Genomic DNA, 17,868 nt, shown 5'->3' on the forward strand with positions numbered 1-17,868 from the left:
TTTCCATATAGCACCCAGTACTCATCCCAACAAGTGCCCTCCCCAATGCCCATCACCCGTCTTCCTCTCTCCCCCACCTCCATCCGCCCTCAGTTTTTTCTCAGCATTCAAGAAATCTCTCATGGTTTGCCTCCCTCCCTCTCCCCCACTATTTTCTCCTCTTTTCCTCCCCCATGGTCCTCTGTTAAGTTTCTCCTCAACCACTTATAAGTGAAAACATATGGTATCTGTCCTTCTCTACCTGACTTATTTCACTCAGCATAGCACCCTCAAGTTCCATCCACATTGCTACAAATGTCCAGATTTCATTCTTTCTCATTGCCATATAGTATTCCATTATATAGATAAACCACATCTTCTTGATCCATTCATCAGTTGAAGGACATTTAAGCTGTTTCCATGATTTGGCTATTGTTGAAAGTGCTGCTATGAACATTGGGGTACATGTGCTCCTATGCATCAGCACTCCTGTATCCCTTGGGTAAATTCCTAGCAGTGCTACTACTGGGTCATAGGGGAGTTCTATTATTAAGTTTTTGAGGAACCTCCACACTGTTTTCCAGAGGGGCTGTACCAGTTTACATTCCCACCAACAGTGTAGGAGGGTGCCTGTTTCTCCACATCCTCGCCAGCATCTATAGTCTCCTGATTTGTTCATTCTAGCTACTCTGACTGGCATGAGGTAGTATCTCAGTGTGGTTTTGATCTGCATTTCCCTGATGATGAGGGACGCTGAGCAATGTTTCCTGTGTCTGTTGGCCATCTAGATCTCCTCTCTGAAGAAGTGTCTGTTCATGCCTTTGCCCATTTCTTCACTGGATTATTTGTTTTTTGGGAGTTTGGTGAGTTCCTTATAAATTTTGGATACTAGCCCTTTATCTGATATGTCATTTGCAACTATCTTTTCCCATTCTGTCGGTTGCCTATTAGTTTTATTGATTGTTTCCTTTGCTGTGCAGAAGCTTTTTACCTTGATGAAGACCCAAAAGTTTATTTTTGCTCTTGATTCCCTTGCCCTTGGGGATGTGTTAAGTAAGAAATTGCTGCGGTGGAGGTCAAGGAGTTTGCTTCCTGCTTTCTCCTCTAGGGTTTTGATAGTTTCCTGTCTCACATTAAAGTCCTTCATCCATTTTGAGTTTATTTTTGTGTATGGTGTGAGAAAGTGATCTAGTTTCATTCTTTTGCCTGTTGCTGTCCAGTTCTCCCAGCACCAACTGTTAAAGAGGCTGTCTTTTTTCCATTGGATTCTCTTTCCTGCTTTGTCAAAGATTAATTGGCCATACACTTGTGGGCCCAATTCTGAGTTCCACAGAACATTATTAAAAGAATTTAAAGAAGACCTAATAAATGGAAAGACATCCCATGGTCATGGATTGAAATACAATATTGTTAAGATGACAATACTCCCCAAATTGATCTATAGATTGAACACAATCTCTGTCAAAAGTGCAGAAATCAATGAACTGATCCTAAAATTGAGATGGAAATTCAAGAGATGCAGAATAGCAAAAACAATCTTGAAAAAGAAAAGCAAAGTTGAAGGATTCCCAATTTCAAAATTTACAGCTAAGCTAAAGAAATCAAAACAATGAGTTATGTGTATAAAGATGAATAGATAGTTCAATGGCATACAATTGAGAGTTCAAAACCAAACCCTTATATATTTGGTCAATTGATTTTTTTTTGATAACTGTGTCATGACAGTTCAATGGGGAAAGAATAATCCTTTCAACAGATGGTGCTAAGACCCCATGCTTGATATGCATATACAAAAGAATACACTCTATTATACACAAAAACTAAATAGATTGTAGACTTAAGTCTAAGACCTTAACTTATAAAATTCTTAGAAGGAACCCTAGGAGTAAATCTTCATGATCTTGGATTATTAGGTGATAATTTCTTAGATATGACTCAAAAGAAAAAGCTAGGAAAGAAAGATAAATTAGACTTTATAAAAATTAAAAAACCTTATGCTTCAAATGACATCATCATGAAAGCAAAATGATAGCCCACAAAATGGGAGAAATATTTCCAAACAATAAATTTCATAATGAACTTGAAATCTTATACATCAATAATTGAAAGACAAATTTTAAAATGGGCACAGGATTGGAACATTTATCCAATAAAGATATACAAATGGACAATAAGCACATGAAAAGTTCTCAACATCGTCAATCATTACAGAAACACAATTCAAAACTGCAGTGAGATACTTTGTCATATTCATTAGACCAGCTAAAATAAAAAAATAAAAGTGACAGACAATAAGAAGTGTTGGCTATGATGTGGAGAAATTAGAACTCTCATACATTGCTTGTGGGATTGTAAAATTGTGCATCCACTTAGAAAGCAGTTTGGTAGTTTTTAAAATGTTAATTGTAGCATCACCATATGACCCAGTAATTTGAACTTTAGGTATGTACTCAAGAGAACTGAAAACATAAGTTGACACCAAAACTTGTACATAAATGTTCTTAGCAACATTATGCATAATAGTTCCAAAGTGAAAACAGCCTGAATATTCACTAACAGATGAACAGATAAACAAATATGGTACCTCCATACAATGGAATATTATTCAGCTATGAAAAAGAATGAGGTACTGATACATACTACAACATGGATGAACCTTGAGGACATTATGCTGAGTGAAAGAAGCCAGATACAAAAGGCCTGCATTTGTATGATTCATTTATATGAAATGTCCAGAATAGACAAAGCCACAGAAACAGAAAACATGTTAGTGCTTGCCAAGATTTAAGAGTGAGGGAGATAGAGAGTGATTGCAGATAGGTATGTTGGGTTTTTTTTGATGTGATAAAAATGCTCTAAAGTTAGACAATGAGGATTATTACATAACTGTGAATATACTAAAATCCAGGGAATTTTACACTTTAAAATGGTGAATTTTATGATATCATCATTATTTATATTTATTATTTATATTCCAATAATGTTATAAATATTAAGTTCGCTTATTTCATTTTACTTTTTTAATGTGGCTGCTGGAAAAATTTTAAATTATACATGTAGTTCACATTATATTTCTATCAGACAGTATTTTTCCAGACCTCATGAAGAAGACGTGGAGACTCTAAATCTCTTGCTCCTATCTGAGGCATTGCCTAATTCCATTGCAAGATAAATAACAATAAAACCTTCTGTTGAGAGAAATAGTATCTGACATTTGCTTTGGAATCTATACAGTGTTTTCGTGCATATTATGTGATTCAATTGTCAAACGTCCAGGAAGAAGGCAGGAAGTGGTTCTTATTTCCATTTTATAGATGGAGAAACTGAGGTTTCAGGAGTGGGAAGGGAGTCACCTAAGGCCCACAGACCCAGGTAAAAGACCCCTAGACCTCAGGCACTGGGCCTTGGGTCTCCAGGGCCTTTCTACTATAACCTTCCCCCCCACTCCCGCCACGTGTACCAACCCCTACCCCTATCTAAATTTGTTTTGCACAAGCAGCAAGCATCGTTCCGGGCTTCCTCCAGGCCTCAGAGCTGATATGAAGGACTTAAGAGGAGAAGCATGCCAAGACCACCATCTCCATCCCATGGGCCACAGCTGTCACCATAAAATGGCAGACTGACATTGAGCATCTCTGATCTCCTTGACCAGAATTCTGAAGCTTTGGTTCACACCTCTAAGATTATGATATAATTGGTTGGGGTTGGGGCCTGGACACTGGGACTTTTGAGGGATCCCCTGATAATTCTAATGTGTATCCAGGCCTTGGAACCATGACCCCAAGCCAGCAGTCTCAAACAAGCATTTTGTGGGCCAAGTCTGCATCACAGAGGTGTTCTGTTTGATTCCCACACTTGGATATATGTTTAAATTTGAGTTGTCAATTAAAAGCATGGAGTTTTCTCATAAAAATATGTATTCTGGCTTCTCTTGAGGACTGAGAAACTCTGGCAACTGGGCTTGCATTCCTGCAACGTGACCAGTGGTTGGAGCTGCTTTTCACAGAGCAGGAGGCCACCAGTTCTCCACAGTCTACACAGCTCCTTAGCATCTCACACCAGCCTACTTTGTTTTCATGATCTATATGTCCCTGTAGGGCTGCCCTAGGCCATTCATTGTTTTGGAGGCTGGGAAACTGAGGCCTATTGATATAAGCATGGGAGTTGACCCCTTCTTAGCTGTTGGTTGAGCTAAGCAGATGTCTCTTTCTTTCCCAGCCGGAGAACATACTGTGTGTCAATCAGACAGGACATCAAATTAAGATCATTGACTTTGGGCTGGCCAGAAGGTAAGGGGGTTGTTTTGACACTTTGACAGAACTCCTTGGTGACTGCTTGTGGCTCTCTTGGATGTGGTTATTCACAGTTCAGACAACTTTTGAATTTTGGGACTGACACAGAAAACTCTTTCACTGAGAGGCTGGTGGCCTTCGTTGTGCAGATAGCCCTTGTGACTACCACAGAGGTGGCTTCATGAAGACTCTGCATGACTCTGCTTGTCCTTAAGAGGTTGTGGGATTAATTGTACTTCAAACCCCCAGTGTGAGCAGAGAGGGTGGGATGGTTCAAGGAGTACCGCTGGGTCAGGGTCCTCAGATCAGTTCTACTCATCCCCCAGGCCTCGGGCCAGGAAGTGCTGAGCTATGTGAGAGCACCTTCCCTGTCAAGGAAGTGAGTGGTTTAAATAGGAAGGTGCATATATAACAGTGTAGGGTGATGTTGGGGTACGTGGTTCGGGGCCACTCAAGACTGGGTTAAATTCTGGTAAAGTGACAATAAAATGAAATACCTGCTGACATGGGCAGTTAGGGAGGTTAAATGAAATAATACATGGACAGTGTAGACCCATCCTATGAAGGTGGTTAGGTTCTCAAGTTTGAGTGCATAAGGTAAACATCATATATCATTTAGAAAATATCTTAAAGTCCCTTCAAATGCCCAAAGCCTGGTGAAGGACAGTTTATCCATAGATAGTTTTACAAGCCTGTCCAGACCAATGTATGGTGAATACAGGGCCTCTGCAGGGTTCTGGTCCCTGGCATGCACACCCACTGGTGCAGGTTTTTAGCAGTGGCAGTAGCAGACCCTTGGCATTGGGGAGGAATGTCCCCCAAACCTTCAAGCACTCGTAGTCTACAAACATGGCAATAGTTGTATGCCCATATCCAGGACTCCTCTAGAATTCTATTTCCACCAAGAATGACATTTCTCTGGGAATCACATATTTTCTAGGTAGGTCTTCATACCACAGCTGAATTTTCAACTCTTTAAATTTTCTCTCACCCTGATGGTCATTTTCCACAAAGAACTTGTTTTTGTCACTTTATAAGCTTAATGGTGTCTTCCACTCCATCCACAAGGGGAAGAAAGCAAAGCCTTGTCACTGTGGAGACAGAGCCACTTGCCTGCGCTCAGCCTGTCCAGACCTGCCTCCCACAAGTAGCATTCAAAACCACAGTGGCAATCTTCCTGGGTCAAGTGGTAAAAGTTACCTCTTTCCAGGGGTGAAAGATGCATTTTCAGTGCTCACATGTTGGATAGGAGGCCACAGGTAATGTCATGAGAGTAACAGCAGAGGGAAGTTTGTATCATCCTACTGTACCTTCAGGATCTCCATTACACAATGTACTGCTTTTCATGAACAATACTAAATCCCCCAACCCAAATGCTTCAAAATCACATTTAATCCATAATGTAAACAATTGCTTAATATTTTCATAAATAATGTCTTATAAAGTCGGGATGCATCCTAAACACTTATGTGTCTTATATAGTAGAGCAATGTCTCTGAATCTATTTTGTATTATCACTGCCTGGCTTCCAAGGAGACTTTTAAGACATTTCTCTCCTAATTACCAGGCCCCTCCTCATGAAATTTAATGCTGCAATTGTCCTTTGTATCTTTTTATGTTCTGTGGCCCTTTGGAGAGCCACAAACCATTGTAATAGCTAAGGCTTTATTGCCTTTCCAAGAACCAGTGATCACCCCCTTGAGGCAATATTGTCTTCATCAGGAATGTACACCCTCCCAGATGTGTATGTAGTACCCTCCCAAATACCAGATGTCCAATTGCCAAATGAGTATTTACAGTGACACACTGTGAATTCAGAGCAAAGAGTAACCAGCTGAGGCTCCTGGGTTCTGGGAAGTCTTCTGTGAGCAGCTGGAAAGGAGGGATGGACAGAGTGTTGTTATCTGCAGACAGTAGGATACTTTAACAATCAGCTGTGGGGGTTAAGGGGATGGGAATGGGTTTGATTTGTAACCTTTACTAATTTTGACTGATTTCAACGTACTAACACCACGTCACTGAATACAGAGTTGGGAGGAGATGTGCACCCATGAGAAATGGCTCCAGCACAACACTGCAGGGGGTGAGGGTGGTGGGAGTAGGAAAGGATGGTGTCAGTATAGGATGTACACTGCACATGTTCAGGCTTCCCACGGGGAATGTGGGAGCAGGAGTGGTTAGGGGGAGGGAGATATAGTGAAGATGAGGGCCTTAATAGAGAGTCCTGAATTTCATGGCTAAGCTGGAACAATTTACTATAGGCCATCGAGTGTTACCTGGTGGGGAGATGGAAAAGGCTGTAGGTCGGGGTGCCTGGGTGGCTCAGTCGGTTGAATGTCTGACTTTGGGTCAGGTCATGATCTTGTGGTTTTTGGGTCAAGCCCTGCATCAGGCCCTGTGCTGACAGCTAGCTCAGAGCCTGGAGCTTGTTTCAGATTCTGTATCTCCCTCTCCCTCTGACCCTCCCCTGCTCATGCTATCTCTCTCTCTCAGAAATAAATAAACCATAAAAATTTTTTTAAATTGAAAAAAAAAGAAAGAAAAGGCTGTAGGCCAACTTACCAAACATCAGTTAGTCAAAATCTATCCCCAAACTCTGAGATGTCCATCCAAAACTGTCTGATAAATTCATTAACATGGTCAAAGGCATTGATGAAAATAATTTTGCTGAGGGACCAGAGGCGGAGGGCAAGTTCAAGAAAATAAACATGCGGAACCACATTTAAGAGAAGGCCACCCACATAAAACTGCTGGGTGCTGGGTAAGTGCAGGTGTCTGAAACACATGGTCCTCAGGAAACCACACTCAGCAAAGCTGTGCTGACAGTCACAGCCTCTGGCTGTAGGAAAAAGGAAAACATCAAAAACATCCTCAACAGTCCAGTAAACTGGCCATTGGGTGAAAGGATCATTTGGCAAATTGGGTTTTGCCAAATTGGCTTGCTTCCTGGGAAGCATGTCTATCTAAGAGGAACAATCTGGGGGGGGGGGGGAATGTGCAGGTTGAACATATTTTATATGTCACAGGAATTAAATGTTTGTAAAGAGGGAGGAAAAGCCAATTATTTTTCCTGTAATACAAACAATAGAAAGTAAAGTTATATTTTTGGGTGGAGCTATTGGAAGGTGCTGAGATTTTCAGTGGGGTCATGTAGGGGGCACATACGGATCTTCACAGGCTGTGACATCCAGCAAGAAGGACCAGCATTAACCCAGGTTGAGCAGTGAGAACCATCAGTAGGTCTAAGTAGGGACATGTCATGGGTCAAGGATAGGGACAGAATGGGGAAGTATCTTGTTTAAGCTTTGTCTCTAGAATGTTGCTCCAGTGCTCATATTGGAATCTAAGCCTATTTCATCAGATCCTTTGGCAGGCAAGAAGATGCCCACCCCATCCCCTGCGAGGCTGCAATCTCATAGGCGACCCTACGGTCACAGAGGGCCTTATGCTAGGAATTTGGAGAGGGGGTATTGGTGGATATTTTGGCATTTGGGCTTAGTTACTGCCACAGTACTGCTGTTTAACAAATGACCCCAAATTGCAGAGGCTTAAAACAATCATTTATTCTCATCTACACATTTGTGAGTCACTGGTGGTGGTATGGGGGAGGGGCATGATATTCTGGACCCAATTCACAGCAGCTCATGACAAGGAATCCTGTAAAGAGTTGTTAAAACACACCATTAATTAAAAAGTTTCTGTCTCTGAATTTGACCACTTTTGGTACTGTACCTAAGTGGAACTATATAACATTTGGGTTTTTTGCGACTGCTTTTACTTAGCATAATGTCCTGGAGGTTCACCCACATTGTAGCATGTGTCAGAATAGCCTTATATTTCAACACTGAATAATATTCCACTGTATTATTACCTACCACATCATTATCATGTATTATTATTTACCACATTTTACTTATGCAGTCCAGCGATAGTCATTTAACTTGGATTACTTAACTCCTTTTGTCTATTGTGAATAATGCAGATATGAACACAGGTGTATAAATATCTCCTCATGATTCTGCTTTCAATTTTTTTGGATATATACCCAGAAGTGGGATTGCTAGATCATATGGTACTTCTATTTTTAATTTTTTGAGGAACTGCCATACTGTTCTCCATAGCAACTGCACCATTTTGCATTCCCACCAGCAAGGATTCCAACTTCTCTACACCCGAGCCAATTCTTGCTATTTTCTTGTCTTTTGTTTGGTTGGATGTTTTATAGTAGCAATGATGTGCAGTGGTATCTCATTGTGGTTTTGATTTGCATTTTCCTGATGATTTGTGACATTAAGCATAATTGCTGGGGTGTCTGGGTTAGCGTCCGACTTCGGCTCAGGTTGTGGCTTTGAGCCCTGCATCAGGCTCTGTGCTGACAGCTAGCTCAGAGCCTGGAACCTGCTTCACATTCTGTATTTCCCTCTCTCTCTGACGCTCCTCTGCTTACGCTGCCTGCCTCTCTCTCTCTCTCTCAGAAATAAATAAAACATGAAAAAAAATTTTTTTAACTTAATTGCTTTTTCTAATTCTTACTGTCACCTCTCCAACAATAATGGTCACACCACCAGAGCAGACCTCCACAGACAGCTGCTATCCAATTTGTTTGTGTTTGCTCATGTGGCTGCATGCCAAATAAGATACATTGATCTTCTCTCCTTTGACATCATAATTACTTGGAGGAAGAGAACTGCGGTTTTCTGATTCTCCCTAGTGACTTAGGAAAGTCTGAAGTTGGGGCCTGAGGGTACGATGATTACCCAGTAAACCACATGTGGTGGGATGTGAGGTCCAGACAACATGGCAGAGAGGAAGGGTTGGAGATATGTAGCTCTGACCAGGAATTAGTCCCAGGAATTCTCTCAGGGCTCACTTCCATGGTCCTCTGCAACCCCTCTTCCCCAGGTACAAGCCTCGGGAGAAGCTTAAGGTGAACTTCGGCACTCCAGAGTTCCTGGCCCCAGAAGTCGTCAACTATGAATTTGTGTCCTTCCCTACAGACATGTGGAGTGTGGGGGTCATTACCTACATGCTGTAAGTGCCCAGGAGCCTGGCTCCCAGTGAGAATAGGGCCCATTGTTTTAGTTTGGGATCCTTAGAAGCAGTGAAAATTTGAGTGCAGAGTCATTTATTCAAGAAGTGTTCCCAGGAAACACCAACAGAGGAGTAGGGAAGTGAGAGGGGAGAAGACACCAGTAAAGCATGAGTTATTGAACCACTTACCATTGTGGGCAATTGGAGTTTAATCCTGTGGGAGAAGTCTGGGATCCATCATGGAACAGCCCCTCACAGTTATTCCATCTGAGGGGGGAGAGAGTAAGGGTGTTTATACCAACTCTTACCAGTTATTGCTTGTGAACTGGTCCTGAGAGCATTGGTTCCTTGAAACTTCTGGGTGGATAAAGCAGCTTCTACCAGAGAGAAAACTCTCCAGCAAGGAAATGCATTTGCTACGGTACAAGTGGGGCTGGAGTACACCAGAGTGGTGAGGAGAGGGAATGGACAGCGCAGAACACTTCTGCTGCATCATCTAACCTTGTCCCTCCTGCCCTGTGCTCCCTGTTTTCTATGGACTGAGGAAGCAGAGTTAGGATGGACTGAGAAGAGATATATGTACAAAGACTAAGAATCCTTGTCTGTGAATTCCCTTGGCCATTTCCTCAAAGGTCCAATCAAGTCACGCTTTGTTCCCAGACTTGTCATTATGGTATAATTGCTACCTTGTGTCCCTACACTTTGTATGTGTGTACTGTGCCACGTGGGAGAAATCTGAGGCCCGATGCCAGCCAGTTAAAGTGTCCTATGTCTCTATCCTCACTCTAGAGGGGCCTAATGAAGCCAATTTTCCTTTGGTCCCTGAGTCCTGGGGTAGTATTTAAACCAGCCAGGCTGTCTCAGAGACACACGAGGGTAGTTTTAAATTAAGTCAATATGTACTTCATAAATAGACATATTGGATTGGGTCTCAATTTATTCTTCACTTCAGTCTAAGGGGAAAATAGGTAAGTATGAATGGGGATATACTCAAACACTCTTCATGCCTCTAAATTTTTAGTCCCACCACTTCCCCCACAACAGAGCACACCGGACTATCTCCTATTGATAAGTATTGAGGGAACTTTTCTATTGAATTCTGGTTAGAGCTGCTTGTGCCTTGTAAGACCTCAATCCTGTCATTGCATGTTGGCAGATATGGCTTATACATACTGACAGTCCTTTCTTTCCTCTGTAGACTCAGTGGTTTATCCCCATTTCTAGGGGAAACAGATGCAGAGACCATGAATTTTATTGTGAACTGTAGCTGGGATTTTGACGCTGACACCTTTGAAGGGCTGTCGGAGGAGGCCAAGGACTTTGTTTCCCGTCTGCTGGTCAAAGAGAAGAGGTACCATTTATTGCTTGTAATTCATAGACCATTCTGATGGTAACCATCCACCTGGGTGCTATGAAGACCAGGCTGGTGCTGTGCTTTCTCTGGACCAGGTCTGTCCAAGATTTCTTAGTCTGCTATGTCTTTGGAACAAAAAAGGTAGCAGGGAAAGAGATGAAGGAAATTAAAAAATAAACAACAAGGAGCATAAGATCTAGATAGAGTTTTAGAGAGGACCACATATATGAATTAGTCCTTGGTAAGTTATCAAGTTATCACTTTAATAGGTTAATGTTGAAAAAACATTGAGATATGCAGATGTTATTCCCCAGAATAAAAGCAAGAAAACCTCATTTGTTGATAATGAAAACCTACTTAGTTTTCAGCAGGCATATCAAAGTCATGGGTGGAACCATGGAGTTTTCTGATACTCAGAGACTCAGACATGAAGAAATAATGGCAAATGACCCTAGGTGAGGCCCAAGAGTCTGGGCTCTGAGACAGCCCATAGTTCCCTGGCCTTGACTATTTTGTTCTTCTGAATTGTGAAAAGTTATGAGAGGTAAAATATTTCTAATTCAGATGAACAAAACTGACATTATTCTATGGAAGGAGAGACAAGCTTCTTTCAAGGCTCATGTTCTTTTTCTTCTTAAGAGCAATTCCAGGCCCTGCTGGCCTTCCTACTTCCTGCCTCAATTTCCCAGCTCTTTCTGGAGGAGGTGATTAAACACTGTGATACATTCCCTCTGTAGAGGGCAGGGAACATTTTTGCTGATGAGTTTCTTTTACTTTTAAGGAGGGGAATTTTAGACATAAGGAGTTCCTTTTTAGTATGTGGCATGAATCTGCCTGAATGATTAATTGGTTCCACTGACTCACGCTTCCTACCCAGCTGAACCAACTTCTGGACAACCAGAAAAGGCAACCCTAACTAAAAGTTTCAACTTCTGTTTGATTTCACAGCTGCAGAATGAGTGCTACACAGTGCTTGAAACATGAGTGGTTGAATAATTTGCCTGCCAAAGCTTCAAAATCCAAAGTTCGTCTCAAATCCCAATTATTACTACAGAAATACATGGCTCAGAGGAAATGGAAGGTATCTTTTATTTTCCTTAAACAAAAGTAGCATTTGTCTTTTTAATGTGTCCTTTGAAAGAAGTGTAGCTAAGTTTTCACTTACATTTTCATTCTAAATAGATTATTTGGGAGGAAAAAAAGTGTCTTATGTCAAAAGCTGTGATCTTGATTAAAGAATGCCACAGACCAAAACCAACTGGTATAAAAGTGGCATTTAGTTCATACTTATGTGGACACTTGAAAGGACAGAATGAAGTTTGAGCATATGTTCTCAGTGACAGTAGTAGGGAAGTGCTTGGAACTTACTGCTTGCAGCTTGAGATCTGATTCCTCCACATTTCAGCAAAAGGGGCTAGGAAAGCCCTATTGGTTTTAAAAGTTTCATCGTTTTGTTTACAACAGAATCCTTTGGTACCATGGACATAAAAAAAAAAAAATTGCCCTTCAGGAAAGTGGCTTTCCAACATTTTGATATCAACTCAGATCCTTGCTTAAAAAACAAAAATAAAAGCCTTTACCTAGAGAGCCAGTATAGAAAAATATATATACATACACACACACATATGAAACATATGATCCCAGCCTTTGCTAAACTGAGTGAAATGCACTCTGCTATTTTCTATTCTATGGTATTTGGTTTCATTCAAAAGAGTGCGGTCATAACCCACCAATTTGACTTCATGACCCACTGGTGGATTGTGAATACAATGTGAAAAATTCCATTCCAAGGGGCTCCATTTTTCATGAGAAAAGGGCAGGATGACATATTTTCTTCATAACTTGCTCCCAAATGCCGCAGAGTCATGGGGCTGTTCTACTAGAATTTTGCCACAAACTTGTTTCCCCATTAGGTTCTCAGTTTTGAACAAACCCAAATGGCTAAACTTGCTTAAGTCCTTGTGTTATTTCTTCTTAAAACAATTGGTCTTAAAATATACTTTTTTTCCTTTTTTTCTCTTTAACATCAAGAAACATTTCTACGTGGTGACTGCTGCCAACAGGCTAAGGAAATTTCCAACTTGTCCCTAATTCGCAACTTGGCTGCTTCCATGGGTCCCAGAAGTTATGGACTGGTGGTGAAGTGATGACTCAAGATTTTTTTTTTCTTAAACAGTTTATTGTCAAGTTGGTTTCCATATAACACCCAGTGTTCATCCCAACAAGTGCCCTCCTCCATGCCCAATCACCTTTCTTCCCCTCTCCCCCACCCCCATCAGCCCTGTTTGTTCTCAGCATTCAAGAGTCTCTCATGGTTTGCCTTCCTCCCTCTCCGCAACTATTTTTCCCCTTCTTCTTCCCCATGGTCCTCCATTAAGTTTCTCCTAATCCACCTATACGTGCAAACATATGGTATCTGTCCTTCTCTGCCTGACTTATTTCGCTCTCAAGATTTTTAATAATCCAGTCTTGTGATGCTATCAATTCCATTTATTTTGTAAAGAAAGCATATGGCTGTTGCCTTCCTTGTAGGTGAAAAGTGGCTGTAGGGAAAGTGACCCACAGACCTTTTTTTTCTGTCTTATAGGATCATACTAAGTTGAAATGCTGTGTTTACTTCTCAAGTACACCTACTTTTGGTGATAAATGTAGGCATGCTTTAGGTAGGTAGGAAAGCTTCCATTTTGTATATGTCAAATTTAAAGTCTAAGCTTACTCTGATTAAAGAACTCAGTAGACTTACACAGAGGTATGTTATGCAGCATTAATCTCCTCCAGTACAAAGAATTCCTAGAATTTTGATTTGCTCAAGTATGAGCTGACCTTTTGTTGTACTACCCTGCTCTAGTGGAAAGCAATGTGGATTTAGGGGTAGTGATCCTCAAATTTGTTTTAACTTGTGCTCTTTTGAGAATCAAACCATGCATCCTTTAATATTCTTTGAAACTTCAAAATATACCACCTGTCACGGATAAATCAGAACACTGATCATTTTGAATATGCTATTAAATCCATACACACCTCTACCCTCTCCTAAGTGGTCCTATTCTGGCATTGGTAGTCTTGTTTCTAATCTCCCTTCCATTATGAATTTATGGTCTAGGAAGTCTGGACACTGATTTGCAATATGTAAAAGAGAAGTAAGAGTGTAAAAATGGTTTTTAGCCTTCTGAGAGAAACACAGAATGATACTCATGAGACAATAAACTATTCTACTGTTTTATGGATAATACCATTTTCAATGCTGTCATTTAACTAACTTATAAAATGATTAACAAAACGTACTCTATTATTTGAAAGTAAAGAATGCCTTTAATTTCCTTGCTTGTAACCTGATTTTTGTGCTATTCCCACGAACTTCTCGAGTCAGCAGTTGTTTAAGTTCTAGAACACTTGAACAAGTGGACAGAGATTTATGCAAAATGTTTACTGTAGCACTGTTGCTAATGTCTGTGTGAAAACAATCTCATATGCCTATCAGTATGGATTTAGTTGAATAAATTTTGCCACATCTATACAGGGAAATAATTTGTGGCTGTTAAACATAGATCTAGATGGGGGCGCCTGGATGGCTTAGTCGGTTAAGCGTCCGACTTTCGCTTAGGTCATGATCTCACGGTTCGTGGGTTCGAGCCCCGCGTCGGGCTCTGTGCTGACTGCCAGCTCAGAGCCTGGAGCCTATTTCAGTCTGTGACTCCCTCTCTATGACCCTCCCCTGCTCACGCTCTCTCTCTCTCTAGAAATAAATTTAAAAAACCTTAAAAAAAAAATTAAAAAAAAAAAACATAGATCTAGATGTACTGACAGCTATCTTTCTGTTACAGGAAAATTATAGGATAGACAGATAGATAGCTATAGATAGATGCATCATCCCATTTGTGGAGAGACATGCATTAAAAATTTTTTTAATGTTTATTTATTTTGGAGAGAGACAGAGTGCAAGCGGGGAAGAGGCAGAGAGAGAGGGAGACACAGAATCTGAAGCAGGCTCCCGGCTCTGAGCTGTCACCACAGAGCCCAACTCGGGGCTGAATTGCAAAATCATGACCCAAGCCTAAGTTGGACACTTAACCAACTGAGCCACTCAGGTGCCCCTAAAATTTTCTAGGGGAATCTCCACTTTTCACTTAACAACTTTCTGAATAATTTGAATTTTTATTTTTACAATGAGCATGTATTGCTTTTATAAAAATTAGCAATGCAATGTCAAGTGTGGACTTTGGTTTAACACTGATTTGAGCTAACAATAAAAAGATATTTTTGAGACATCCAGAGAAATAAAATTCTAAATTTCATATTTAATAATACATACAATTTCTATTAATTTTGTGAGATATGATAATGGCAATGTGGTTATAATGCAGGTTAAATGATTTCAGGAAAAAACTAGATACAGTTAAGCAAGTGTGGCAAAAATCTTTGTTAACTATTGGGTCTGAATGATCTGTTGGGTTTCATTATACTGGTCTCTTTACTATTCTATACATTTGAAAATTTTCGTTATACTATTCTCCTTACTGTTCTATACATTTGATAAAAAGTTTTAAAATCAGTTAAATAAACACAATGAGAAGGTGTTAAAGAATGGAGCTTCTTTGGTTATGACGCCAGAAGAGTAGGATGACCCTAAGCTTACCTTCTCCTTTGAACACAGCTATATAAATATCAAATCATTCTGAATACCCAAGAAATCAATCTGAAGACGGAGAGAACAAAGCTGCACATCTACAAGCAGAAAATCACCCACCCTGTGGAAGGCAGGAACTGTGAGTTGATTTGGGAGTAAAAAGAGCTATGAGCCTATGAATGGGAGGGAACCCTGACTGTGCAAGTGTGTGTGTGTGTGTGTGTGTGTGTGTGTGTGTGTAAGAGAGAGAGAGAACACATGGGCAGGGATTACACAGGAAAAACTCTTCTTCAAAGTCAATGATAGGGAAAAAGGAGATGGCTTAAATAACATAATTTTTTTTATAAAAGTGAAGCACAGAGTCTGAAGTTTCAGAGGTCAGTGCCATGGCCGGGGTTATACCTGGCAGTGTTCCAGTCGGGGAGCAGGGAGGACACCAAGCAGTGGGCAGCATGGTCTGAGGATCACCTTGGTTTCATGGGGAGAGAGTTCCCTTGCTTGGAGTGCCTTTTGGGAGACGTGATACACGGCTTCTCCAGGGGCAAAATATCCTGCTGGGGTTTGAGCCACCCCATTCCCCAGCATAGGAACAAAGATGCGGATTGAGGGCAGTAAACTTTAGTGCTGGCTTTGTGCTGTGATTTACCAAACTCCTAACTGCTGCGTGGTTGCATGGCCATTTTCTGGGACAAGCTGTCACCAGCCACAGTGCAGTGAGACCCTCCTCCGGAGGATGACAGCAGGTCTGCACCATGGAGGTCTCTGAAATGTAAAGTTTTGAAACACAGCCATGTTTGAGTAAAACACAGGAGGGCTGTGCTGCCTGGCAAGCAGACAGCTTGGACACTGGGGTGACTGGGATCTTATGATACGGGAGGGGTGATTGCTTGTCTGAGAGCTTCCTGAAGGCATGAGCTTCCCACTCCAGAAATGAGAGTGGAGCAAAGCCATTTTCACCCCCTGCCCTCCAGCACTGACAGACCTCAGTGAGCTAAACAGTGCCACCAAGTGGAGACTAGAGCCGCTACACCAAGCCCTGCAGATGCATCTCCACTAGGGCAAATTGCCCTGAGAATAAGCCCAATAGGCCCTTCACCCAAGAGACCAGCACAAACCTCTGAGGCAAACCGAGTCTACTGATCAAAGTACTACAAAGCTTTAGTTCTAGGGGGAAATAGGATCTAGCTTCCTTTTTACTTATCTATTTTTATTTTAATTAAAGTTATTTATTCTTTAATACATTTTTAGAAAGTATATATTTTAAATATATATTACTAAATTATAAGTATATTTTATATATATAAAATATATATTTAAAAATATATTTTAAAAATTTTTAATGAAAACATTTCTTAATGTTTATTTATTCTTGAGAGAGAGACAGAGCATGAGTGAGGGAAGGGCAGAGAGAGAGAGGGAGACACAGAATTTGAAGCAGCCTCCAGGTTCCAAGCAATCAGCACAGAGCCCGACGCTGGGCTTGAACTCACAAACCATGAGATAATGACCTAAGCAGAAGTTGGGTTCTTAACCGACTGAGCCATCAAGGAACCCCCAAAATTTTAAAATTTTTATTCATCTTTATGAATGTAAGTATATATATTTGTTTAACTATTTTTTGGAGTTAGCTTCCTTTAACAAGCAGACCAAAATGCACATAGGATTTTTTTTCCCCAGGACAAAATGACAGGATGAAGGAATTCACTCCGAAAGAAAGAAGTAGAAATTACAACCAGAGATTTTAATCAATATAGATGTATTGAACTAAATATCTTAAACTTAAAACAACAATTATAAGGACACTACCTGGGCTTGAAAAAAAAAGCATAGAAGACACCAGAGAATCCCTTACTGCAGAGATAAAAGAACTAAAATCTAGTGGGTCAAAATTTAAAATGCTATAACCGAGATGCAAACCTAAATAGATGCCAAAACAAGGGTGGATGAAGCAGAGGAACGAATCAGTAATATAAAGATAAAATTATGGGGGAAAAAAAGGCTGGAAATAAAAGGGAAACAAATGTAATGGATCACAAAGGTAGACTTAAGGAACTCAGAGACTTTTTTTTTCCATAATTAGTATTACTTTACTATTGTTTTATTTATTGGTTTCAGGATAGACTTTAGTGACTCATTATTTACGTATAACACCCAGTGCTTGTCACAAGTGCCCTACTTAATTCCCATCACCCATTTAGGCCATCCCCCCAACTTCAGCAATTACTTAAATGTAATAAGATTCATATCATAGGAATACCAGAAGAGGAAAAGCAGGAAAAAGGGGCAGGTTTTTTTGAGTAAATTTTAGCTGAAAACTTCCTTATTCTGGGGAGGGTTACAGACATTTAAATCCAAGAAACGCAGAGAATTCCAATTAAATTCAACAAAAACCGGCCATCACCTAGATATATCATAGTGAAATTCACAAAATACACAGATAAGGAAAAAATCCTGAAAGCAGCAGGGGAAAAAAATCCTTAACCTACAAGGGAAGACAGATCAGATTTGCAGCAGATCTGTCCTTAGAAACTTGACAGGCCAGAATATATTCAACATGATGAATGGGGAAAATATGCAGCCAAATA

The 17,868-nt window shown here is 40.6% G+C and overlaps 1 protein-coding gene across 2 annotated transcripts in view; it reads left to right on the forward strand.

Moving 5' to 3' along the window:
• The window catches only part of MYLK3 (myosin light chain kinase 3), a 43,348-nt gene extending 28,189 nt beyond the window's left edge, over positions 1-15,159 (forward strand). The window contains exons 9-14 of one of the 2 annotated variants that reach the window (XM_077751392.1): positions 768-842; positions 4,198-4,268; positions 9,174-9,302; positions 10,501-10,653; positions 11,605-11,737; positions 12,688-15,159. In XM_077751392.1, the coding sequence (XP_077607518.1) occupies positions 768-842; positions 4,198-4,268; positions 9,174-9,302; positions 10,501-10,653; positions 11,605-11,737; positions 12,688-12,747 (621 nt within the window). In that variant the 3' untranslated portion in view covers positions 12,748-15,159. The remainder of the gene's footprint in view (positions 1-767; positions 843-4,197; positions 4,269-9,173; positions 9,303-10,500; positions 10,654-11,604; positions 11,738-12,687) is intronic. The other variant, XM_077751393.1, reaches the window with a different exon arrangement.
• The last annotated feature ends 2,709 nt before the right edge of the window (positions 15,160-17,868 follow it).

Source organism: Crocuta crocuta, unplaced genomic scaffold (assembly GCF_008692635.1).
Source record: "Crocuta crocuta isolate KB4526 unplaced genomic scaffold, BGI_CrCroc_1.0 scaffold124, whole genome shotgun sequence".
Classification (NCBI taxonomy): Eukaryota; Metazoa; Chordata; class Mammalia; order Carnivora; family Hyaenidae; genus Crocuta; species Crocuta crocuta.